This window comes from Podarcis liolepis (assembly GCF_965112155.1).
Source record: "Podarcis liolepis genome assembly, chromosome: 5".
NCBI lineage: Eukaryota > Metazoa > Chordata > Lepidosauria > Squamata > Lacertidae > Podarcis > Podarcis liolepis.
Window position 1 is genome coordinate 53,187,495 of NC_139556.1, and position 25,372 is coordinate 53,212,866.

Sequence of the window (25,372 nt, forward strand, 5' to 3'; positions counted from 1 at the left end):
AGCAGGGGGAGAGCTGCATGGCGGTGCAGCAGAGGAGAGGGAGGCAGCCATACACTGAGAAGAAACATCAAGGTGATGTTGCTGTCGGCACTGGTAGGCCTTCAAAGAACTGTGTGTCCCCAGGCATTTGCCCTACCATTCTGGGTGATGGTGCCAGGCCTTGGGCAACATTACACATTATGATTGTTTCCCGTAGTAGATAAGGTGAGGAAGAAAGAGATGCATTTAGGAAAATTGAACCCAGATAGGCATTTAAAGATGTGTGCGTGTGCAGGCACATTTTAATCACACACTTTACATGTTTGCTGTAGAAAACACCACTACTGTTCCCTGCAGCAATCAAAACATGCTCTTTATAAGAGAAGTAAGAGTAAAATATACCTCAGCAAAAACGCTCAATTTACATTGTTTTATTTGCAGTACCCAACAGCTGAGGTCCAGGCTAAATGTAATATGGGGAAACCATAGCTGGATCTCTTGAAAACTTTTTGTTTTGGAAAAAAAGGAGCCAGGGGGCTACCATGTTTTGGACTGTGTCTTTAGCCTTTCCTGTCTGCATTTAGTAACAGCTCTTGCAGAGGGAAGTGGAGAACTTTGGAAGGAACTTAGAAGGCGATATTTTTAAAGGTCTAACAGCCTATATATCCATGCTTTACTTTGCTGCATGTTTTGGGGTTCTCTCACCAAAGAGTACTTTCCTCAAACCTGGATTTGGGCATCCAAGGAATTCCCCTTTTTATTATACCTAATATTTTATTCTTTAAACAAAATACAAAACAACAACAACAAGATCTTGTAATGGATTTCTTGAACCACATTTATTTTGGCCCTGAGTCTGAAGTGTTTTGATGGTGTATGTATTGTATCTCCAACAATGTTAACAAATAGGAAGAAGATGAACACACTGGACACATGAAAACTGCATGGCCTCTACATAGCTTAACTTCAGTGAAGGAAGGCTTTCTAAGCAGAAATTTTAAAATTTCTGTTTTGTTTGTCACTGTAATAAATATATGGGTATAGTGATTCCACCAGGATCCAGACCCAACTGTCTAAATTGCTGTTTGATATTTTTATATATAGATATAGATATAGACATCCACATACATGCACACATAAATACATGCATACATATATAATTGGGAATACAGGAGAATAGGAGAAGGGCCAATTTGCTCTTTTCTCCAGTTGGCTGCCACTCAGCCGGGTTGGGACTGGGGACAAGATGAAACATGGCAGTGTTAATCCTTAGCACATGTGAAAAATGAGACTTGGCCACTCTATGAGCAAAATGTTCCAGTCTTCAGCAGTTACCCTTACATGCCAACACTTCTTGAAGCGGAAAGTCTGTGATACTTGGTGAGAAAAACCTTTTGTGCAAGATCACCCCTAAGGGTTAATTCTTTTCATATGCAGACATGGTAATTTCCAGGGGGTTAATAGCACAGAAAGTTGTGGAGGCACCACTATGATGTTCTCCTTCAAGATCCCAAATGCAGCAATATCTATAAAACAATAACTACTCAAACTAGTCTGCAATTTTTTAATGAAAGACTGTGTTATTGTTACAGGAGTCAGTTTCTGTGAGCCTCAGGCTTGCATACTCCTTTCACCCTTCCTTCCCTCCACTGCATCCGTTTATGATTAACCACATAGGTGTTGTTGTGATGCCTCAACCTGGACAAACTGCAGTTAGTCTTAACTTTGCTTAACTAAATGAAGTCAACTCTAAACCAAAGTTTTATGAAGCTGTCTTATTTCAGCTAACGATACATAAGATGTGTAACTGCAGTGTAGGGTTAGACACAACACAGAACTGTGGTTAATTGCTGTTGGCAGTAAAAGCTTTTGATCTGCTCCCAGCCATCCTGGAGAAGGAGAAAGTGGGGGGGGGGGAGCATATGAGCCAGAGTCTTGTATAAGTAGCTATAAGCCACTGTTTGTCGTTGCATTGGAACCAGCTTAGTATCTAAGGGCAAAAAGTTTCAATCCATCACCACATAGTGAGGTCCTAAAGCTATTCTTAGCAGTATAGTGAGCCACAGAAGTTGGAATGTTATCCTTCTGTTCCCAGGATTTATCAGGGATCTGATAACAGAAGCCCAGCCTATACTGGTGAGGAAATATAGACACACCCAATTCATTTTTTCCTGTGTGTCTCATCTATTCAAATAACAGACTGGATGAATAAGGAATACAAGGAAAGCCAGAAGATTCAATATCTGTCACAACTAATGGTGACTGCTTGTTAGATAAAATTGAAGGGTGACTGTACATTATCACTCTTTTGAGATGCACCATCCGTCTGTCCCTGTGTTGGCCTAATGCTGTGTTCCCTTTGAGATAATTTGTCCAGGGTTGCATGCCACCAATAAATGAGGCGGTGGTGCAGGGAAATGGAAAGAAAATTGGTAAGACTACATTTTATTTTATTTTTCCTGCCTACCCAGGATCTGGATAACATTGGATAAGAGCACACTTAATTTATGCTACCCATTGTAATGCTGAACCATGGTTAAGGGTATATGGAAGATATGCCTTTGAAAGGGAAAGGACTTTGGTCATGGATCACAGATTCCTGCAGCTTAATTGTAACCTCTTTTAGCAGAAAAAAATGCAGGCAAGCATTGCATATGTTGCTGGCCAAGTAGCAGGCTATTTCTCCTCCTCCTCCTATTTTACATGCACTTAGAATTACCATACCTGTTCCATAGTTCACAGATCCCAGAGTTTACCCTCTCCACTGAGAACAAGGTAGTCAGGGGTGATCCTTTATTCAAACATTCCAACCAGAGCTCTAACTACATGTTAAGGCGGTACAACTTACTGCTGGGAGATGGATTGGGCTGCATTTTTGTAAATGCTTCCCTGCCTTCATTCTGCCCCTTTCTATCTCCTTCCCACCTATGTTTCTCCCACCTGCAGAAAAACAGCTAGTGAGAAGCTGTTTCATCTGGAAAGCAAGGGCAGGAGAAGGATTCAGCACCTGTTCTGGACCAGTTTAAGGGTCTTCTTCCCCTATACTCATTTCTTCAGTTTTACAGCAAGACAATTTTACCACCATTTTCATGGTTACATCTACATTGATGCTTGGAAAGTGACCACTTAAAAAACATTGCCACTGGAGCCTTCCCCAGTGCTAACCCTAGGCAGTAAATGCCCTGGATGCAACTCTGGTCTTGTTTTCTCTTGACTTTTATCTCTTCTTCCTATTCACTGACCTTGCTGCCCCCAGGATCCTCCCTTATCTACTACCCTGTGCTTTTTTGGGCTGCTGTCCTCACTTTATCTGCTTTTAGTTACTGTTAGAGGAAGGACTCCTTGGAGTCAAAACAAAGAGAGGAATCTGGGTGATAGATAGGAAACATGGGACAAGTAGCCATAAGCCCCTGGTTCAGCTTTCACTCTTGGGTACCTCAGTCCCAGTTTGGCCGTTTCCCCAATAATTTAAAGAATCATGTCCTGTCTGTAGCAAACTTGGGCTGCAGTCCTATGCATGCCTACTTGGGAGCAAGCCACATTGAGCATAGTAGGGCTTTCATCTGGGTAGAAAGCACAGAACAGTGTCTTGCTTATGATTGTAGTCCTAATCCATTCTGGCTGGGACTGAAGCAAAAGAGAGAGGCAGTGGCAAGAAGGATCTCTTAGTGTACCCTGAAAATGTTGAGACTACCTAGGCCAGTAAGGAGTAGATTATGTGAAATAGTCTTCAATTCCCTTATAGAAAATGACCATCATAAAGAGGAGAAGGTGTTAGGAAGAGAGCTGATGTAAGGTCTTAAAAAAAACAAAACCCTTGTATGCCAATAATACTTGTTGGCATCCGACTGTCTTGGGAGACAATGGAAGAGTGCAACTTCAGGGGGAAAGTGAAACCATTGGAGAGTTATAGTGTCTGCTGTGGCTGCAGAGACTGATATGGCAAAGATATTTTTTGTTGCAGGTGGGGCAGATGAAGGCACCTGGTTTTTCTGCTATAGGTGCACCATGGTGTTTCTTCTCTCTGCGCTCCTCCCAGCAGTCAATCCTGCTCTGGTCATTGCTGTGGATACATGACCTGACTGTCTCCAGGCACTGCGGTCATCTGAAAGGGATTCCCATATGGCAGGGTTCATGTTGCCAGCTTTTATGTCACGTTTGCAGACATCTTTGTAATGCAGAGTTGGTCTGCCAACAGGCCTAGTGCCTGAAGCCATCTCCTCATACAGCACATCCTTGGGGACCCTGCCATCTTCCATTCTGTGTACATGGCCAAGTTAGTGTAGATGTCACTGAGTGAAGTGTGGACATGCTGGGAATGTGGGCTTCTGTCATGAGCTCACTGGCTAACTGCTTAGTGGAATCAGAGATGCGGAGAGCTTGCTGTACTTCCTAGTTTCCAAACCCCTCCTGCTGCCTATGGTGGCCGTCAAAGGAATCTTTCTGTTTGGCTTTCTGCTCTAAGATACGAAGGGAGCGTCTCGTTCAAGGAGACATAGGAGGCTCTTCCAGGCTTTCAAGTGACAGCTGCCTGCTGTACTGTTTCTACCACATCTGACTCCTGTCTCTGTTCAGGACTAGAGCATCTGATAGCTTGCTTCTGTTCTTCATCCACCATTATTTCCCCAGCCTTTTTCTTCTTTGTCTGGGGTGTGTCCTGTTTGGCACCACCATGAATCTGGATCCATGCTATCTGTATCTGCCTCCTGCCCAGAAGCCTCCTGGGGTGGTGGTCTCTACCACTCCTTTTCATCTGACCAGTCCCTGACATCTTGGGAGAATACATCTGTGTTTGAGACTGTGTCCTGCCACGTGATGCCCAAAATCTTCCTGACACAGCACATATGCAAGGCATCAAGGTGATGCTTCTGGCAGGTGAGCCCATGGCTCACTTCCATAAAGCAATGTGCTCAAAACGGAAGCCTGGTAGACCTTCATCTTGGTATTGGCCATTAGCATCACATTCTCCCATACCGTTTTGGAGAGGTGAGCCATTGCTGTAGCTGCCTTGCCCAGCTTGCCCAGCTCAGTGTCAATGATTATGGTTGGACCCAAGTAGACAAACCTTAAGTGTTTGGTCACCATTGTTGATGTGTAGAGTGCTGGCGATGTAGGACCAACCCAGGATGTTGGTCTTCATCAGGCTGATGATGATGAGGATGAACTCCATGCAGGCGGGTAAAATGGCTGATGCATCTCTGTATGCCAGTAATACTACAGACATGAAAAATCACCTTCATATTATTTACAGGGCCTTTCTTGGCAGGTACACCTGTATATAAATCTGTACTTGAACTGTACAAAGGTATTTCCAGGAGATGTTCAAAAAGGAAGTTTAGAATTCACTATGAAGGAAAAAAATGTGGAAGGAATCAAGTAAACAACAGTACAAAGAAGAAGAAAATCCCAGCATGTGTGCTTTTTGAAGTAAAATGCAGGTTTTTTAAAAATTCCAAAATGATTTTTTTAAATAGGCCTGTGTTTGATTGATATACTGCTGGCTGTGGGAATTACAGCACTGTAAGCTGTGTGTGGGAGAGAGTGGGGGCAGTTAGAATTCTGGTTCAAGAAATGCATGTTGCCCACAACACATGTTTCAGGCCTTTCCCTGGTAAGAGCTATGTTGAAGGATGGAGCTTACTATGTATTCCAGAAGATTGGGCAAACTCGTCACTTTTCTGAGTCTGCTATGCAAAATCCAATGCAGTGCTTACTTCATTGGTTGGTTGTCTTCTGTGAACTTTGGAGCAACTGTTTTAAACATTTTGGCGATCATGCCATCATCTTGCACCTGTTTCACTGTCTTATACCATCCTGCACTTTATCAAATATACAAGTCCTGAAGCTTCTCTGTGATTGAATTTGTCCCTGAAAACTGGAAACCTATACTGTATACAGCCTTGTTGCAGCCTGTGCCGTCTCTGATTCTGTATTCATGTCAAGTTGCTTCTCAGTCTGACAGAGGGAACTAAATATATAAGTGTGTGTGTGTGTGTGTGTGTGTGTGTGTACACACCATTAAATCTTTTTCCATTTTGTTACTTGAAGCAGGTCCTGTGGCGTCTCTCACTTCTACTCTAGTATCTGTCACTTGGGGGAGTCCTGGCTTGCCAGCTCTGTTGTGCCTTGTCAGAAGACTGCAAGGTGGTGTCAATGACTGTGGATTAGCGACAGTGGAATTTTGCCTTCGTTACTCAGAGGCTGCTAGTGTTGCTGTTTGCTGTGCAGTGTTGTTTTTTTCTTTATTTCTTCCTTTCTTTCCTGCCGCAGAAGGGGCAGAGTCCATTCCCTGGGAATGAGCTGCCATTAGGAAGAGTAAAGCAGACCGAAGGAGGGAGAGAGAGAGAGAGAGAGAGAGAGAGAGAGAGAGAGAGAGACGGCACCAAGCATTCCAATTACGTCAGATCTGGTGGGAAAATAATACAGAGTACTTTGGAATAGGCTGCCTTCTGGGCAATTGTTTCTTCGTCTCTGCCAACTACTGCTGGAAAGATAGCACGAGTGTGTGTGTGTGTATGCATTTATAAAGCACCTCAATTAATCTGTGCTGCCTCTGCTACAAAGACGGTGTTCTGGCCATGGTGAAAGAAAAAGGTAATCCAGCCTTGCATATTCTTCTAGGTTAGGATTGAATTGGCTTGGCAAGTTACTGTGTCGGTCATGTTTGCTTTTCCATGTTGCTTTTCCATTCAAAAAAACTGATGTGCCTGATGGTTCCTGCTCACGTTTTACTGGTCATTTATTTATGTATGTTAACTTCAATGATTTCTAATGAGTGATTTGATTTAAAGTTAGATCTGATGCATTAGGTTCTCAAATTAAAGGTCTGTAGCTTTGATCCATTAAAAAATAAATAAATGTAGGCATGGGTTGTTTTTAGAATTGTACTTTGGTTGTTCTTAGCCCTGGCAAGTTTTGGAGTGTCTTTTAATGGACACCTTGGCATTATGCTTTGAAATGCCATTAAGTTGCATTTATGAAACCACACGCTTAAGTAGAATTGTCCTATTATTGAACTTCTCTAGAAAAATCAGTGGCAAAAGCTGGACCTCAGTTGCTTTAACAATCTCAGCCTAACCAGTATGTGTCAAGCTTCTTCTGGACAAGTGCTGCTAACAGATAGCTATTTGAGAGGAAATGGCTTGAGTCACCCACCCGTAGGCTTCTGTATATTAACAGCACTAACTTGTGGGCGGAGTGTGTTTTGATAAGCTGCTCCTTTTAGCAAAGATGCCTCGGTGCCTCTTCCTAAAATAATTTGCAGTAGGTTCAGATTTAATACCCGGGCTGATGATTTAAGTGGGTTATTGCACATTAATTCATTTCTGGGGTTTTTTTTCTTGCTGTAGAGTTATGTACATCTTGCATAATCTAGCTGGATTCTGACACAAGGAAGAGATTTAAGTGTAATGATGTTTAATTTATTTATTGGATTTATAGCTCACCTTTCCTCCAAGGACCTCAGTGTGGCATACATGGTTCCCCCACTTCTCATTTAATCCCCACAACAACCCTGTGAGGTAGGTTAGACTGAGAGGCAGTGACTGGCCCAAGGTCATCCAGTGCTCTTCGTGACCAAGCTCTCCTAGGGGCTAGTCCAACACTCTTAACCACTGCACCATTCTGGCTCCATACTGGTTTAAGTAAGTTAGGCCTGCTTCTGATGATGTGGTGTGAAATTATGCATTTTCAGGCATACTTCTGCTTTGTATTTTCTATGGAAAATAGATGTTTTAGGAAGCCAACCTGGCAGATGCCTGCCTGCCATGGAGAACCAAAATACTGGTTCTTTCCCGTGTTATATTGATAATGAATCTTGAGGTACAAGTGTGCAGTTCCACCCCTCCCAAAAAAACCCCAACAACAACCAGAAATAGCTTTTGGACATTAACATTTAATACAATGATAGTCAAAGTATTAGGAAAAATGATGTAGGGAAATCGCATTAATTGGGAAAGCCACCATGAAGCTATACAGGCGTCATTTCAACTAGAATATAAGTAGATCCAATGTAGTGCAATCTAGTTAATAGTAGCCCCCCCAAAAAACAACAACAACAACACACACACACACAACAACATTCGTTGTTACTTTCTGCCTTAGCCAGCTTTAATATGTACATAGGGAAATTTGGAAGCTGTGCTGCTGGAGTTCTGGTGACCTTAAAAGACACAGGTTTACAATGTTACTGATGCCATAGTTTTATTCCTTCACATGCACACCCTGTTCAGTCAGATATTTGTTGCTTTGGCCAAGTTTACTTGCCTATGCTATCCATTCTGCATTGTATCCAAGGGCACCCTGCCCCCTTCTATACGCAGGAGCAAGGGGGTGGGGATCAGCTTATGTGTTCTCATCAGTCTGTACCTGTCTTCCAAATAGCCACCTGTCAGTTGAGAATTAGGAGCCCCACTGAGGAATGCAACAGGGTGTTGGTGGGCATTCCAGCATGGTGATGTTTCCCTACTAAGTGGCAGGCCTCTGTTAGCAGCAAGTGCTTCTCTAGTGGAGGTCAGAAATGGGGTTATGTGGGTGATGAACAGACCTTCAGTAAGCAATAACCAGTTCACTTCAGTGGAGAGGTACTGAAAGAATACAGCATGTTCAAATCTGTAATCAGCAGTTTTTGAGAGGGTGACCAGTTTGTAACTCTCTTAATAGGGCTGTCAGGTGACCCCTTTTATGCTGTTGCTTGCCCCATACTTACTACAGCAATAATTTGGTTTTGTTTTTTACTTTTGATTTGTAAACCTAGTGTAAGTATGCACTCTTCTGCCAATATTCCTCATTTCTGAAGGCAGGAGAAAACTGAGCAGAACCCCAGATGGTTGACCAAAGTGCACAGGATAGGTTCAGGATGATATTATTATATGTGAGAAAGAAGCTCCAGCTCCAGCTTCGGCAGAGTGCGTTTCCTTTGTATTGCTCTGATAGCTGTGATTTTCCACCGGGGCAAAATGATGTAATTAAGAGAATGGTGTTTGTACAATGCCGTATCGTCTGTAATTTCCTTAGCAACACACTGACTTTGTACACAAACTGGAATTTGACACAGCTAAATGGTACTTTGGCATCTGCAAATATGAGGAAATGTTGTCATTTTGCATGTCAGTGAGACCCTCTGAGTAAGAATCCAATCCTGTCAGCTGTTGTTATGATGCATAAGCAAACTTGCTCTAATAAAATTCTGTTGATTGAACCTACTTGAAAAGGACTTTATTCTACATGTTATTGGAGCAAGAATTATTTTCGTTATTATTATTATTATTATTATTATTATTTTGCAATACACAAAATAAATGTCATGGAATAAAAATAAAAAGTGAGAATGTAATAAAGGGGGAAAAGGAAAGAAAGGTATACTATATCACTAGAAGAATTAACAATTACAATATATATTTATCTAATATATAGATAAGTACAGATATATTTATTTTAACATACTATATTTTGTATAAACGGGTTCCAAATTTCAGTATACTTGCCCATGCAAAGTCTACGTCTATAAGCAATCCACTCATAAGTGGCAAAGGATTCTTAGGGGAAGCAATGTGCTTTAAATTTATTTTGTGTATGCCTCACTAATTAGCTGCCCATGTAGAAGAAAGCATTTCTGTTCTTTTTGAACAAAAGAAGCTTAATTTATGATAAGCTTGTAAAGGTGCTGTTGTGGAGATCAAATGAAGTCAGAGCAGGTTGCTGGTCAAAACTGCTTTTGACAATTTTTCATTCTGATCTGCTGATCAGACATGAGATAATAGCAGCTAACTAGAAGAAGTATCTATGCAGTTTCTGTTGCCCATCATCTTTTTGTAAGTCTTTGAGTTGTTTTTGTGTAAATTGTGACTAATAAATAGTAATAATAATACTTGGTTTAAGTGTTCACCCTTCTCAGAATTCTCTACAAACTTTGAAGGTTACTTAGTTGAGAAACTGGGTGTGAACTTGGTTTTCTGAAGGCAGAAAGTTTGAAAAACACTGTACTATGCTAAATAAGTGGTGACGGCACTGCTTTTTCTTATACAAGGTCATTTCCCAGCTGCACCAGTTGTATCTGGGAAAGTCTGCCTGCTGTCCGCCACTTGAAGTGCTGATCTTAGCAAATGGATAATCCATCCGTGCTTGGATCATCAGCATTTTCTCACCCTGATTAGCTTGCTTACAGCAGAGATCTAAAAGAGAATGCAAAGTCAACATTGCTGCAGATGAAGAATAAAATCCCAGCCATTTTCCCTCTCTCCCTGAGTATATGATGGCATGGCCAATAACTTTCAGGGTCAGTGTGTTTGCTTGGAATGCTGGTTTAGGATGTTCAATTAATGGCTTAAATTCAGACGGATTAAAAACAATACAGTTCACTTGAATTCAGATGGATTAAATGAGCAGTTGTCTTTTGCCAAGCTGCCTGAATGATGGTCTTTGGGGACAAATATGGAATGCTCAATACTTTCCTGGAAATAACATCAATCTGTAAGAGGCTGGAAGTGGATAGATAATATTTATAGTTCTATTTGAGTTTGTCTCTTAAAGAGAGGTTGGGGGGTTAGTTCTCCCTCATTTTGCAGACTGAGATGCATGAGTTGATTGAAAGCGCTTGCCACTTCAAAGGCTCCTGCACTAAGGCATAATATACAGTACATTCTTCTTCAAGTGCTAGTTTTCTGAAAGCATAGAAGAGCCTGACATGCAGCTGCTTCCACGAATATCATAAAACCTCCTTGCAGCACCATGTTTCCCTGAGTGTTCGATTTTCTTGCAAAACTGCAGGGAAACTTGAGATGGGAGGAAAGTGTTTTTCTGCATTTCTGGATTGATTTAAAGCAGGACTATCAACCATAAGGCTCAGGTGCCCAGTGTAACCTGGGCTTCATTCACACAGCTGTTTATACAATTTCCCTGCCATTTTTCTGACAGTTATTTTGTGCATTATATTTGACTTTCACACGATGTAAAAGTTAATTCCAGAAAATTCATGGAATGGAATGGAATGGAATATTGTGCAAGATTAGTGTTCATTTCCATGTTATAAGATTCCAGAGAAAATCTGTTTGCAGCCCCCTCAGCCTGAAAAATCACAGGAGGTTTGCACATTTTTTCCACCTTTTCCAGTTTCATCTTGCAGCTGCTGAGGTGACAAGCCATGAGGTGGAATGCTGAAAAAGTTAAGCCTGTAAGAATAGTGGAGTGGAGTGGGAGAAGGATGGCATGGAGGAATAACATACGTGAATGACATTTGCCGCAACATGGTGGTAAAGCAGTCAAGGTATGACTGGCGTGTGCAGTGTGAAAGAAATGTTAGAAAATGGGACAAATGCGTGAACCTTATAATCAGTTAAACTAATGCAATGAACCCCACTTGTGAATGCAGCCCTACATACCCTCGTCATGCTCCATACAAATGACTGAAGAGTCTTCAGAGCTAGGAAAAGCATCCCTTAAGAGGGCAGTGAAGCAGTGGCTGGTCTTCTTGTGACTACCACTTGTAAACTCTGCTGGAAAATTGCAGCAGGTGGATGGGAGATTATTTTTTATCTAAGTAGATAAAAAACAGTTATTTCTGAGATTTGTCCTGGAATATGCAGTTTACATTTCCCTTTTTCATCTCTTTCTGCTCCCTTTTTAGTTAACAGCAATTTCATGTTTTCCTCTAGGCATGTGTTTCTTAACAGCATTGCGACACTGCAATCATTAAGAACAATTCTCTCTTGAGCGTGGAGATATGCTGATGTGTCACATACTATGTATAGCTTAGTAAGAGGAGCAGGAGTCTTGATAACTGTAGTATTGGGAAAAAATGGGATAGACAAAGTGAAGCAATAGAGGCCAGGAAATCTGTATTCTTTCTGTGACCAAGCTTCACATTGTGTGTAGATCAAAAGGAGTTTTGAAATATATATAAGATAGGATTAAGGAAGCCACACTTCCTAAAAAGAAACAGTAATTATGCACTGGGGGTTTTAGTGGTTGGAGGTAGAGATGGGAATTTGGAAACTGGAAACCGAAACATTCCAATGTGGGGAATTTTTGCATGAAAAATTGATGTAAATTTCTGGAAATTCTTAACAGTAAGTTGCACATTTTGAAACTGGACATTTCTGTTCTTCTTTTAAACATAAACCAGAGCTTTTTAAATTGTAAGGTATGCTAGCTTTCTCATGTGAATGCAAATACTGTATTATAAAGTGTTAGTCATAAATGTATCAATTTTTCTGCTGTACCTATATAGATATGTTTGCTGTTCTTGTGAGCCCCTCTGAGCACAGTTTGGGAAATAAATTATTATTTTATTATTAGTTATTAAATTTGTTAGTCGCTTTATTTTTCCCAAGGCAACTCAAGCCAGCTTAAACAGCCAAGCAAATAATTCTGATGATAATGATGGATCTAGAACAGGGTTTCCCAAACTTGGGTCACCTACAACTCCTACAACTCCCATCATCCCTAGCTAGCAGGACCGATGGTCATGGATGATGGGAATTGTAGTCCAAAAAACGGCTGGAAACCCAAGTTTAGGAAATCCTGATCTAGGTCCCATCGATTTTAATGGGATCTAATTGTAATTAACTTAGTTTGGGTCCAACCGTAGATTATACAAATGATGCATGATCAATCCTAGGTCTCTGACTATGCTACCACTCAGTGGATTTGTAACTGGCTGACTGACCGAAACCAAAGGGTGCTCATCAATGGTTCCTCTTCATCCTGGAGAAGAGTGACTAGTGGGGTGCCACAGGGTTCTGTCTTGGGCCCGGTCTTATTCAACATCTTTATCAACGACTTGGATGATGGACTCAAGGGCATCCTGATCAAATTTGCAGATGACACCAAACTGGGAGGGGTGGCTAACACCCCAGAGGACAGGATCACACTTCAAAACGACCTTGACAGATTAGAGAACTGGGCCAAAACAAACAAGATGAACTTTAACAGGGAGAAATGTAAAGTATTGCACTTGGGCAAAAAAAAATAAAAATGAGAGGCACAAATACAAGATGGGTGACACCTGGCTTGAGAGCAGTACATGTGAAAAGGATCTAGGAGTCTTGGTTGACCACAAACTTGACATGAGCCAACAGTGTGACGCGGCAGCTAAAAAAACCAATGCAATTCTGGGCTGCATCAATAGGAGTATAGCATCTAGATCAAGGGAAGTAATAGTGCCACTGTATTCTGCTCTGGTCAGACCTCACCTGGAGTACTGTGTCTAGTTCTGGGCACCACAGTTCAAGAAGGACACTGACAAACTGGAACGTGTCCAGAGGAGGGCAACCAAAATGGTCAAAGGTCTGGAAACGATGCCTTATGAGGAACGGCTAAGAGAGCTGGGCATGTTTAGCCTGGAGAAGAGGAGGTTAAGGGATGATATGATAGCCATGTTCAAATACAGTGGTGCCTCGCAAGACGAAAATAATCTGTTCTGTGATTCTCTTCGTCTAGCGGTTTTTTCGTCTTGCGAAGCAAGCCCATTGACGGATTAGCGCTATTAGCGGCTTTTTGCCAGTGTGAGAGCCAGTGTGGTGTAGTGGTTAAGAGCGGTAGTCTCGTAATCTGGGGAACCGGGTTCGTGTCTCCGCTCCTCCACATGCAGCTGCTGGGTGACCTTGGGCCAGTCACACTTCTTTGAAGTCTCTCAGCCCCACTCACCTCACAGAGTGTTTGTTGTGGGGGAGGAAGGGAAAGGAGATTGTTAGCCGCTTTGAGACTCCTGAAGGGGAGTGAAAGGCGGGATATCAAATCCAAACTCTTCTTCTTCTTCTTCTTTGCGGCTTATCTGCTGATCGGATCAGCTGATAAGCGGCTTAGCGGCTTAGAAAAAGGGGGGAAGGAAAAAAACCCGCAGGAACTCGCAAGGCATTGTCGTCTTGCGAAGCAAGCCCATAGGAAATTCGTTTTGCAAAGCACCTCCAAAACGGAAAACCCTTTCGTCTAGCGGGTTTTCCGTCTTGCGAGGCATTCGTCTTGCGGGGCACCACTGTATATAAAAGGATGTCATATAGAGGAGGGAGAAAGGTTGTTTTCTGCTGCTCCAGAGAAGCGGACACGGAGCAATGGATCCAAACTACAAGAAAGAAGATTCCACCTAAACATTAGGAAGAACTTCCTGACAGTAAGAGCTGTTCGACAGTGGAATTTGCTGCCCAGGAGTGTGGTGGAGTCTCCTACTTTGGAGGTCTTTAAGCAGAGGCTTGACAACTATATGTCAGGAGTGCTCTGATGGTGTTTCCTGCTTGGCAGGGGGTTGGACTCGATGGCCCTTGTGGTCTATTCCAACTCTATGATTCTATGATTCTTCTCTTTCTTCCACAAAGTCTATTTTTACAAAGTATGTGATGTCAGATGACATCACTTTGTTGTGAGTTTTTTCTTTTTGCTCAAATTTCTTGGTTGCTGTGTGTTTGGCAGTGAAGCTTACAGCTATATCACACATCTTGATGAAATGGATCTTCCTGATTATCTTTTTAGATAGTTGCTCTTACAGGGATAATGAGCAACTCTAAAACAGCTTGAACTTTCTCATGTAGGAATTATGAATTCCGTCACTCATTTTAATCTTTTTTTTTTTTTTTAATTAGCATAGGACATATGGACCATATCGTTTTGAGGAAGTTCTGTTTCTATTTGGCTGCTTCCATTCTCCCCAGTATGGAACTTGTAGGCACACAAACTGAACACTAAGCGCTTACCTGGCGCTTTCAGTGTAAAATTGACTCTCAGAGGTCAGTTTGACCTGCAGTGGATATGATATGTGTGAAGAAATTTTAAAAATGCATTGCAGAGCCAGTGAGGAAAGGGCAAATGAGAGTCAAGGACATCAAAGCACACTGAACATTCTTGCAAATAGTATGACAGAGACCAAGTATCTGACTGAAGGACTCCAGCTACTGGAAAGAAAACTGACTGTGTATCTCTAGAAACTTAATCACATATTACAACACTTCTGCAGAGAAGGTGCTGTGCAGGTGGTGGTGTGTGATGATCCTACGTACATGAAAAATGCTGTCTGTACCCATAGTGTTCATGTACACATGCAGTCAGTTTTCATGTACACATGCAGTAGTGTGTGTGGATGTAGAATTGTTTATGTTACAGTGTAGATGTATGTGATGGGTTAAATTATTATGCAGATGTACCTTCCATGTAGAAATTCTGTATGTTATGAAGTAGCCTGACAGAAGCAAATTACCTTTGGAGTTCAAAGTGGTGGTAACTGGGGATCCATGTATGACTTACAGTACTCTGATAATGTGAGAGTAGAAGGCCATTCCATTTCCCCACTGTTTACTTAGCTGATAAGGTTAAGGTTAAAATGCAAATCTGATCATTCTACCTAGCAATTTTGTTCACTGAAAGTGAGTGGAAATGTGTAAGCAAAAGTGAGGAGCTGCTTTATTTAGAGAAGTTGATAGCATCTTTTGTTTCTGATGCAGAGTTTTTTGAACTTACGAATATCAATATTGAAGGGAAAATGCACTTAATTCAAATAAGAAGAAGACAATTTTGCAACTAATGACACACATACTCCAGGTGCATAGTATCCAAGACTGGTCCAAATCCCACTCAGACTTCTCCATGAGAATAAAAATACAATAATAATAATAAAATAAATAACTCATTAACTGGCTGTCGGATGATCTCATAGAGGTGTGCTTTCCTGTCCTTATGGAAAAGTGTGCTTTTTATAGGTGAACATGATCAATTGCTAATTGCCATTTTATACCCTAGCATCTGAGCTTCTCTCCTGGAAGAATGACCTCATGGGGTGGTATTTCTAAGAATATGAAGACATTACAATTGTAATGCACGTAAAGCAGATTGGGTAGTATAAAGTGTGCAGACTCAGGGAACAGAAAAAAATGATGCATCTTATGAAATTCAGCTGGCTTCTAATAAGCATCTTACAAATTGCATCTGCTGCCTAAAATATGCTCAAAACGTTCTGCTTGCTTTGAAATTAAGGCTTCAAAGTTTCTTTCTTTCTAAAAGTAGCTTTGCTTATGTAAGTATAATATCCTCGGACAAATCATGGCTGTTAATATCTGTTCCAGAGCTGTGCTTCTAAATATAGAAGATCCCAAATTCAATCCCTGGCATCTGTAGGTAGGGCTAGGAGAGATTCCTGCTTGAAATCATGGAGAGCTGCTGCCTGTCTGGGTAGATAGTGCTGAACTAGGTGGATCAATAGTGTGACTTGGAATATGAATGCTTCCTATGTTCATCAAGCTGCTACAAGTAAATTTAGCCCATGCTTATTGTTCTGGGTAAAAAAGTGTGGTGGTGGTGTTTTGATGGTGATTCAGGATCTTTCTCAGAGTATGACTATGGAAGAGATTATACCATATGTATTTCTAATGAAACTATTAAAAGAAAAGAAAAAAACACATATACTCCCAGTTTGTTTCCTATTTCAGTGCTGTGCATCTCCTTTCTGCTGCATGCAAGGTCACCTCTGTTATTAGAGAACTTTACCATGTAATGTATATTTCCAGTGGGGCAAAGGTTTATTTTAAAAAATAGCTTCTTCCCAAGAAGCTGAATTCAGTTGCTGAGCTTCAATTTCAGGACTATGGGGAGTGCGGCTGGCCATGTAATTGCGGCCATCAGATATATTGGTCAGGATGTGGCTATGAGATACGCATGAGGCACAAATAGCAGTAATGCTACAAATACCAAAACTATATTTTGCCTCTGGAATTTGTATTTCAATCAGTGCAGGAGCACTACTTCTCTGTGAGGGGTAATGTGGAGAGGGCATATGTGTACAGGGAAGACATAGAAGGATTGTATAGAGAAACTCGTGAAGAAAATGTGTAGTCCTCATGGTTACAAATAGGGAACGTACAAAATACGACAGTGGTATGCAAGAATGTCTGAGCAAAAAAATGGGATAGATACAGCTTTCAAGAATTATAATGGTGTGCTTACAAAGGAATTTTAATTACCTCTGAATAGGCAACTCATTTCACACACATATTCAGTTTTTCTATACACATATTTGTTTCTTCTGTTGAAGTGAAATATTAGTATATTCAGATGAATTGGTCACAATAAACCTGTGAACCAATGAGAAATATTTGAACGCCTCTGGAACCTCCCCTAACATTTTTTTTTTTTTTAAATCTCTTATTTAGTTTCTAGGATTTCTAATCACCCTGACTCTCTGGAGGGGTTGGGCACTGCAGGGCTAGGAAGTGAAGTGGAGAACTTTAGAATTGGAATCCCAAGCAATTTTCATTCAATTTAGTATTGACTGTTGCTCATTGGAACTGGTAGGGCAGAAGCCAGGGAGCCCAACAGTAGGTGGAGCCAACAGTCTGAATTTTGTCCCCATTCTCCTCTTCTGAGTTCTACAAGGGCAACACTCACTAAGGAGGAGAAAGCCAACAAGTAGTGCTACCTCTTGGACTGGTCATAAGTAAGAATGCAGGTAGCTGGCAGCTGGCTGAGGGCAGGTTGAGGTTGTTGGGGCAGAATCCTATCCACCCAAATGGATCAGCGTTCTCTGGTTAAGTTATTTTGTCATTGTCTGGATTCCAAGAGTTGTCTTCTTAATGATACCTTGTTGGTGCGGATTGGATAATAGGTTTTTTTGAACCTTTTAGTGTAAGCAAAATAATGACACTTGCTGCTTATGTATGATTCATCACTTGCACAGTTCCATTTGTCCTTGTGTCATAATTTCTACTTGGCCAGAAAGTTAAATAAAAAATAAGACACATTTAATATTTTTGTAAAAAAATTGTCCTACTTTTTCAGCTTTTGTGTGTTCTGCATCTAAGCCAGGCACCCCCAATCTGCATCCCTCCAGATGTTTTGGCCTACAACTCCCATGATCCCTGGCTAACAGGACCAGTGGTCAGGGATGATGGGAATTGTAGTCCAAAGCATCTGGAGGGTCAAAGCTTGGGGATGCCTGATCTAAGCTTTTTAAGATGTTTGATTTGTCTTTAATTTTTGTGGAACAGTGTCCCTTGTTTTAGAATATAGGGGTGGGTAGGGTTTTTACTGTTTTTTGTACTGTTTTGTACTGTTTTATTGCTGTTAGCCGCCCTGAGCCCGGCTTCGGCTGGGGAGGGCGGGATATAAATAAAATTTATTATTATTATTATTATTATTTTTCTGTTCTACTGATTTTTTTTTGGGGGGGGGGTCGGTTACACAGATTCTGCAGGATTTTATAGAGTTTCAGAGATGTACAAACTTACCAAAGATTATAGTGCGACAAAATAAATGTGTGTTGCAACATAGGTGGCAGTGACTCCATCACAATTTTTTTCATATGACTTAAATACTATTATTCATCTCCATCCATAGTAAGACTTCTCCCTTGTTACACTTTGTTGCATCCATATAAATTTTCCATTGGCATACAAAGAAGCTATGTCACCAACCTGTAATTAGTGTCTTCCACACAGGACAATACCAGTAGGTGGCTCTTTGTAGGACTGTCAATCAAGGCTTTATTGTAAACAGTTCAAATTACACCAGCAACAGATAATACAGGCTGTTGATGAAATGTTGAAGATGCAGGTTCAGAAAGTCTGTATAGTCTTTGATTAATCAGGTTTGAGACTTTGTTTATATGTCAGTATCACTTGACAGACAACTTAAAAGGCTTTTGTAGCACCTCACTTATAACTTTGGATTTTGGGAAGTCAGTACAGAAGCTGGAAGAGAAAATAGCAGAGAACATTAGTTTTCAGCTGGCAAGCTGTGGCCTACAACCTCAGGTGGGTCACACCACCAGTTCCAGGATAGTCTTTTGTAGATAGGGAGAGAGTGAGAGAGGAGGAGACAGAAGTGTACAATGACAGTGCAAATGAGAAAAGTAAGTGTGTGTGAGTGAGTGAGTGAGTGAGTGTATAATAGAATCTTGGAGAAGACTTCAGCTGAGGGATTGCTAAATAGGAAGAGTGTTAGCATTAAGGTGTCAGGACTTGTGCAGTAATATATCCACAACACCAAGAGTAGGATGAAAGCAGTTTACAACTAACCACTAACTAATACAGTTTTTCGGACTCAACAAGCTGCCTCATAGCACCTGTGTTTTCATGTTAACTGGGCCTGCAATGATGCTATTGCTAGTTTTATTTTGTAAGTGAATACCCAGTGCCTGGGGTGGTCTTCATCCACCCCCTTTCATAAGTACTGTGTTACCTTAGTTGCCAGTTAACGCAGTGGTCTTTTTTGGGAAAGCTAATAACGCCAGTCTTGTAGTCCGAAAATAGAACTTCATTACTTAAAGATTAGGGAGGGTTCACCGAAGGCTGTGTGCTGCTGGGGTCTTATTTAGACATAATTGCTAATTAAAACATTAGTCGGCATTCCCTTCAGTGTTTTGTGCACTCATATGGATTAAATAACAGGGCACTGTAAATAGAAAGCAAGAAACCTATCAGAAGTGTGGTGGGTGGCGGGGGTTAAGGAAAAAGCATTTTGTCTTCCTAGCTGTTTTGTTGCCATAAAATATTTTAAATGTGAAGTTTGGTACTATGGAATTACATTAATGTACACCACACCTTTCAACTGTAAATAGAATAGATGTTTACACTCCTATAAACTAAGCAAATCTACAAAAAGGGAAGGAGGGAGAATTCATAGGTTGAAACATATGAATGTAAGCAAAGTGACAGTCTTTTTATGTTCCATTAATTCCAATAGACTAAGTTAAGGACATGTCTTCCTATATCCTCTCCTTACTCATGATCAAGAAATTGGCTGCAGTTCATTTTAGCCCATAATATATCATGTAGTCAAATGAATGTCTATAGATTCCTCAGGTAGGACAGCTGAATTGAAACCTTTATTTGTTTCTATTGAATAAAACTATTTCTGTGCCACCATATCATTAAATATGAGAGCGATTTACAATGTTAAAACATAAAAACCATTTAAAAGTGCGGGTGACTGACTATTCATGATAAAATTCATCAGCTGCAGGGCACTGTCGGCATGAAGAAGTCTTCAGGAGATGCCTGAAAGTTAAAAGTGAGGATCTCTGCTGGGAAAGTGTTCCACAGCATGGGGACCAGCATCACTAAGTAACCATCTTCTAGTTGAGGCTGGTCTGGCTTCTATAGCTTTGTAAAATATTTAAAATGAGCAACTACTCCAAACTGGGGGTTGGGATTCTCTGCATCCCTAATATTACAGTGAACATTTATACTTTAGCATGCTAGCAATATTGACTGACATGACTTCCTCAGAATTATATGGTTAAACAGCTGTTGAGTTTAGATGGATTCAGAAATGAATGTTAGCCTGACACAGTTCTTTTCTTATTATTCCTGCCCCTGCTTCCGGTATTTTCTTACTTTGTATGAAGTGTACATCACATTGCAAATGGCCTATGAAGCCTGTTTTTATGTGATCCCCTCTTTCAGATTCTGAAGAGGTTACATCCCAGGAGTGTTTGAACACATGCTTTTTAATGAAAGTGTAGATTGACTGTCAGGCTATTGAAGCAGAATGCAATTCACAGGAATATAAAATATTTGGCTATGAGTGGAAAGCCTACAGGTGTGGCAGGGGTATCACTTAAGCCCAGTGGATCTGGCAAATCACTACCAGTGGAGCTCTTATCACAAGTGTGAGATCCTTTAGTGCAAGCTATGGTTTGACATTGCTTGTGTTTTCCTTAACTGCTTTCCCCATCGCTCCCTAGTGAGTGTCATACATTTTTTTTAATGCATCTTTTTGGTTAAAGCTCTGTGAGAAGCTGGACAAATCTGAAAGAAAGTCTTGTGTATATAATTTCTCATTATTTTTACAGTGGCACATCCTCAGGAGCCTCACCATTCCACAGAGAAGCCAGTCATCCACTGCCATAAATGTGGGGAGCCATGCAAAGGAGAAGTGCTTCGTGTCCAGGCCAGGCATTTTCACATCAAATGCTTTACCTGCAAAGGTACCGTGACGCTCCTTTTTCTTACAAGCTTATGAACTGGCCCCATCAAATTGTTCACTTATCCTTTTTCATCCAAAAAACATTGTAATGTATTATTTGCTCTGGCTACCGACTATGCGTGTGCAGATGGGATCTAGATCCAATGAAAAAGAATCTCAGAACTATCTCCAAAGTGTAATGAAAAAAGAGCGCCATTTAAATGTACAGGCAAGTGAGTGGTATGGAGTGGGTGGTAGATTGTCTAAGGTGATTTACCTAGTTAAAAATCCCTTCAGCTGATTACTGAGTGGTTTTGACCCTGGGCTTATTCACACTTACCTTTTGCCCCACTCTTGTGTGTGATGCGCTTGGGTAACTGACATAGAAGATAACAGATTGACTAGACCTGAGCATCTGTGTGGGAACAGTATTGCAAGGGAGTGTACATTCTTCAAAGAATTTTACAAAGAAAACTATTACAAAACAGTAGGGTGGCTTGGGAAAAGGGAAGCAGGTATGTTTCATAAAGCAGTCCTGCACAGACACCCATGCCTGATCTATCTTTAAAAAAAGAAGTTTATCTCACCACCCCCGCCCAACAGAAAATCTGTTCCTCCTCTTCCACCCTCCCTACTCCAGTCTATTACACATGGATGGGATGTTGCCCTTGCATGAGCATAGCACAATAAAATGTGCTTGTGGCATGCTTTCAGTGTTCATTGAGAAGAGTTCAGTGTTTCCATCCCTGAAATCATATGATTATGGTTTGAGATGCAGCATGGTTTTTCTGCCCTGACTATAGCTTACATCTCAAGAATTGTTTAGACTGTGATCTCTCAGATATGACAATTTTCATCAGAACCATCAGCTGGGAGACTTCCATCTGCTGTGACAGTGACATACAGAAACTCGCTGCACATATACACTCTCACTCTCCCAGTTCAGGCATCATGATCAAACTGCAGCTTGGCCATTGGGAATGTGCTGCAGGCACACATGCTCTGCTCTACCCTTTCGTAAGCTGACCCTTTCCTCCACTCTTCTGGTTTGCAATAACCATAATTTGTTCTGACATTCAGATTGTACCCATAGTTTGTCCAACCAGCAGTAGTTTGCCTCCAAACCAGAATAAGATAATTTGAAATGGTAGTTTCTGGTTCTGGTTTAGAACAAACTATGAGCCACGATTAACTACTAGTTTCCTTCACACAGTTAAAGGGGTAACTTTAGTGAGGACGAGTGCCCTCATGCTAGAAGGCCAGTGTCTGCCACAGGAAGCCTGCTCTTCTCTCCCATCACCTCATGGAAAGTATAATGCTTAAAGAAAGCTGCAGAGAGCAGTTTGCCAAAACAGAGCAATAGTTACCATGAATGAGGATGTGCCCCCCATATTAACTCAATATATAAATGTGTTTTAATTTGCATGCTGAAGGCAGCTACAAAATCAACATGGTGCGAAGCAGTTACTCTTAAGACAATGAACATGAATATATTTCTTTATAAAATTTGCAGTTCCTTGGGAAGTATATCAGTCAGCCTTTGTCCAAATTGCAAAGCAGAACACACCTCCAACTCTTCTTTTGATTTTTGATTTTTCTGTGCTGCCTCTTGCATAAATCAATAGGATGAAAGTGGCTTGTCCCTTCAGTCTCATTAGGTGTCTTTCTTTTGTTTGAATGCCACTTTAAATTTGTCATTCACCAAGGTGATAGCAAGCCTGGAGAATATTTTTCAAGATCCTCCTGAAATGCTTAGAAGTTGACTTTCCCCCAGTTAAAGTGGAAATATTTTGCTTAAGAAAAAAGCCTGTGGAGGTGGTGGTGATGTCATTTATCCAATATAGTGTCTAAGCTCCACTCTCTCTCTCACCTAGGATTGTTTTGTTCTCCCATTGCAGACTATTTAATCTAGACTATTTAGTCTAGATGCTTGCTTTCTAGGGTAGCTAGGTTAACGTTCTGTCTCAGTGATCATAAGTACTAGGTGCACTTTTAAACCTAGTATATAGAACAAGATTCTGTCACATCATCTGCTAGAAACCCAAATACTCAATGTCAGGACATTCTCTTTTTTGTGGGGGGGGGGGTCTTGAAAATGCCATGATTCTCTAATTATAAGACACAGTTCTTACATGCATATACACAGCTTTTATAAAGGCTGCAGTGAGCACTGCTTCCCCTTGCATCTGGTCCCCTGGGTGGATAGATCAGACACTTCTGTTGATGAAGCTTGTGATATTACTGGCAGTCAGGCATTGGTCAACAGCACTTTGTCAGGCAGCCAAGCAGTACCTTCAGGGGCTATATAATATTAATTTTGCAAGGAACAATATAAATAACTACTTTGCTTAAAGTGATTTTAGTTGAGTAATGTGGACAAACCCTAATAGACAAAAATACAGTACAAAAATAATATAATCATGAGGATGAAATGGACTACATAGAATAGAGTTAATAGATCTTATGCATGTTTACTCAGAAGTAAGTTCCCTTGTGTTCAATGGAGATTACACCAGGCGCACAAGATTATGGCCTTACAGTCTTATCCATGTTTCCCCCTAAGTATATCAGTGTTTTAAATAAAATAAAAAGAAGTAAGTCCTGCTTATTTTTAATAGGGTGTATTCTCAGGTGTGTATTAGTATGTAGTCAAATTATTATTATTATTTCATTTTATATACATTATAACAATTATAACAATTAAAAGATCGAAAATTAAAAGATCGAAAACAAAGCTATAAAATAGGAACATAGAAGGAACCTGCATTTGACTTTACCACCTCAGTGGAAGTGTGGCAGGGGATACAGGATCACAAAGGCAAGCCCATCCATGCCAATGTCTATATGTCAGAAGGAGTTCTAGTCATATAACAATGTATGTGCCCACATAGAGATTCTTTTTGCAATGAAGAACCATGGCCCCAATCCGCACTACTCCTTTGCTAGGGCTCTTTGTGTATACATTAGACTAGAACTCCTGTTTTGTGGGTTTGTTTGGCTTTTTGTTTTTTGTTTTTTTTTAAAGTTACTAGGGTTCCTTCTTATGCAGTTTGAATACATGATATCAGAAGATCATGGTGTCGGTTGTCTATGTGACTCTCTGCAGCCTTCTTTTAATATGCGGAAGGGGTTATGTGAACTACGTTTGGATAACTGTTCTGCCTTCAATTCCTGTTTGTATGTCCCTGAACTGTTGCATTGTATTACCTTCTCACTGGATTAGCCCTTACTTGGAGTGTCACATGTTCAAAGATTCTGGTGGCTGAGAAGTATGCTTCCCCTCACAATTTCTTTCTCTCTCTATCTCTACCTGATATAGTCTTTACCAGCTTTGCTGGCGGTGTACAAATAAAATTATTTATGTATATATTTCTTTTAGAGTTCCTGTTACAGGATTTCATACCTGCTGGCATCACTGACTGCCCCTGATGTAGTTTAATAGAATATATTCTCTTTCCAACTTGGTGGATAACTTGTTTTGCTATGGATGGCTGTTAATGATGTTTAAAAGCTGCTGACAGATTAATAATTTGCAATACGAGCAGTCCATTGAGAAGGGTGAATAACCTCTCCAAGGGTAAAAGAAATTCAGATGTGGCTCTGCATTATAATGTTAAGAATAGATGATGTTACTTTTGCCAAATGAATGTTGTGCTTGTAGCTTTTTATTTTTTAAAAAAACTACAGGTTGATACCGCTGTGAGTGAAGCATTCACCTAAACTGAGTATTTGATTAGAAAGCTGTTCCACTACTGACAGACTGCTCTGATAGTTTGCCAGACATGAGATTGACGCTACACTTGTCAGAATTAATCAGACTGACACCCTGATCCTAAACACATTAGTTAGAACAAAGCCAAGTCTCTCTAAAAATCAGTAGGATGTACTTCTATGTAACACGTTCAACATTAAGGATTTTCAATACATGCTGAAATTTCAACAGGACAGATACATTTATTGTGTGATAAGTGATGTATTCCAAACTATTTCCCCATCTCCAAATTTATACAGGAACTGCTCTGCAGTTTTTCATTTGGGGAAAGATGCATTTTTTTTTTTTACATGAGCATATTCTGTTGCTCCCAAAGAAGAGTTTGCAGCCACTCTGCTCTTTGCTTGGCTTTCTTTTTACCCCTGCACTATTCTGAATTAAGTCAAGGTTTGACTTAGCCTGCCTTCTGAATTGGAGCTTGTGGTTAAGCTTTCTTCTCACTAGCTGTGAGCTGTAGCAGAGGTTTGTGTCAGCAAAACTCTCAAACCTGTTCTCAGGTGTGCTGAGATCGTCAGAGGTGTAATAGCATCCTGGCTGTAAAAATCAATCTTGCTATCTTTTAAAGTATTAATTTAAAATTATATCATTTGCTGAGACTGTTCTTTGAAGAAAATTATGTGACTTGACCGAAGGTCTCAAAATGAGATGAACAAAATACAGTGTGTGGGGTGGGTAAAAAACGTTTTATTCGCAGAGGCTTGTAGAGAATCTTTGTGGTTTTTAAAATATCATTTATTT

The 25,372-nt window shown here is 40.6% G+C and overlaps 1 protein-coding gene and 1 long non-coding RNA gene across 29 annotated transcripts in view; one reads left to right on the forward strand and one right to left on the reverse strand.

The window, feature by feature from the left end:
* Window positions 1-25,372, forward strand: part of ABLIM1 (actin binding LIM protein 1) — a 221,001-nt gene that overhangs the window by 83,382 nt on the left and 112,247 nt on the right. For 21 of the 28 annotated variants that reach the window (XM_083504842.1, XM_083504843.1, XM_083504847.1 and 18 more), the window contains one exon: window positions 20,750-20,884. Coding sequence is in view for 23 of the 28 variants with exons in the window: in XM_083504844.1 (XP_083360970.1) it covers window positions 20,750-20,884 (135 nt within the window). In the remaining 5 variants the exon portion in view is untranslated. Of the gene's footprint in view, window positions 1-6,156; window positions 6,574-20,749; window positions 20,885-25,372 lie in introns of those variants that run through there. The other 7 variants (XM_083504830.1, XM_083504833.1, XM_083504831.1 and 4 more) reach the window with 6 other exon arrangements.
* The window catches only part of LOC310707711, a 308,528-nt gene that overhangs the window by 46,547 nt on the left and 236,609 nt on the right, over window positions 1-25,372 (reverse strand). The gene's annotated exons all lie outside the window — the stretch shown is intronic.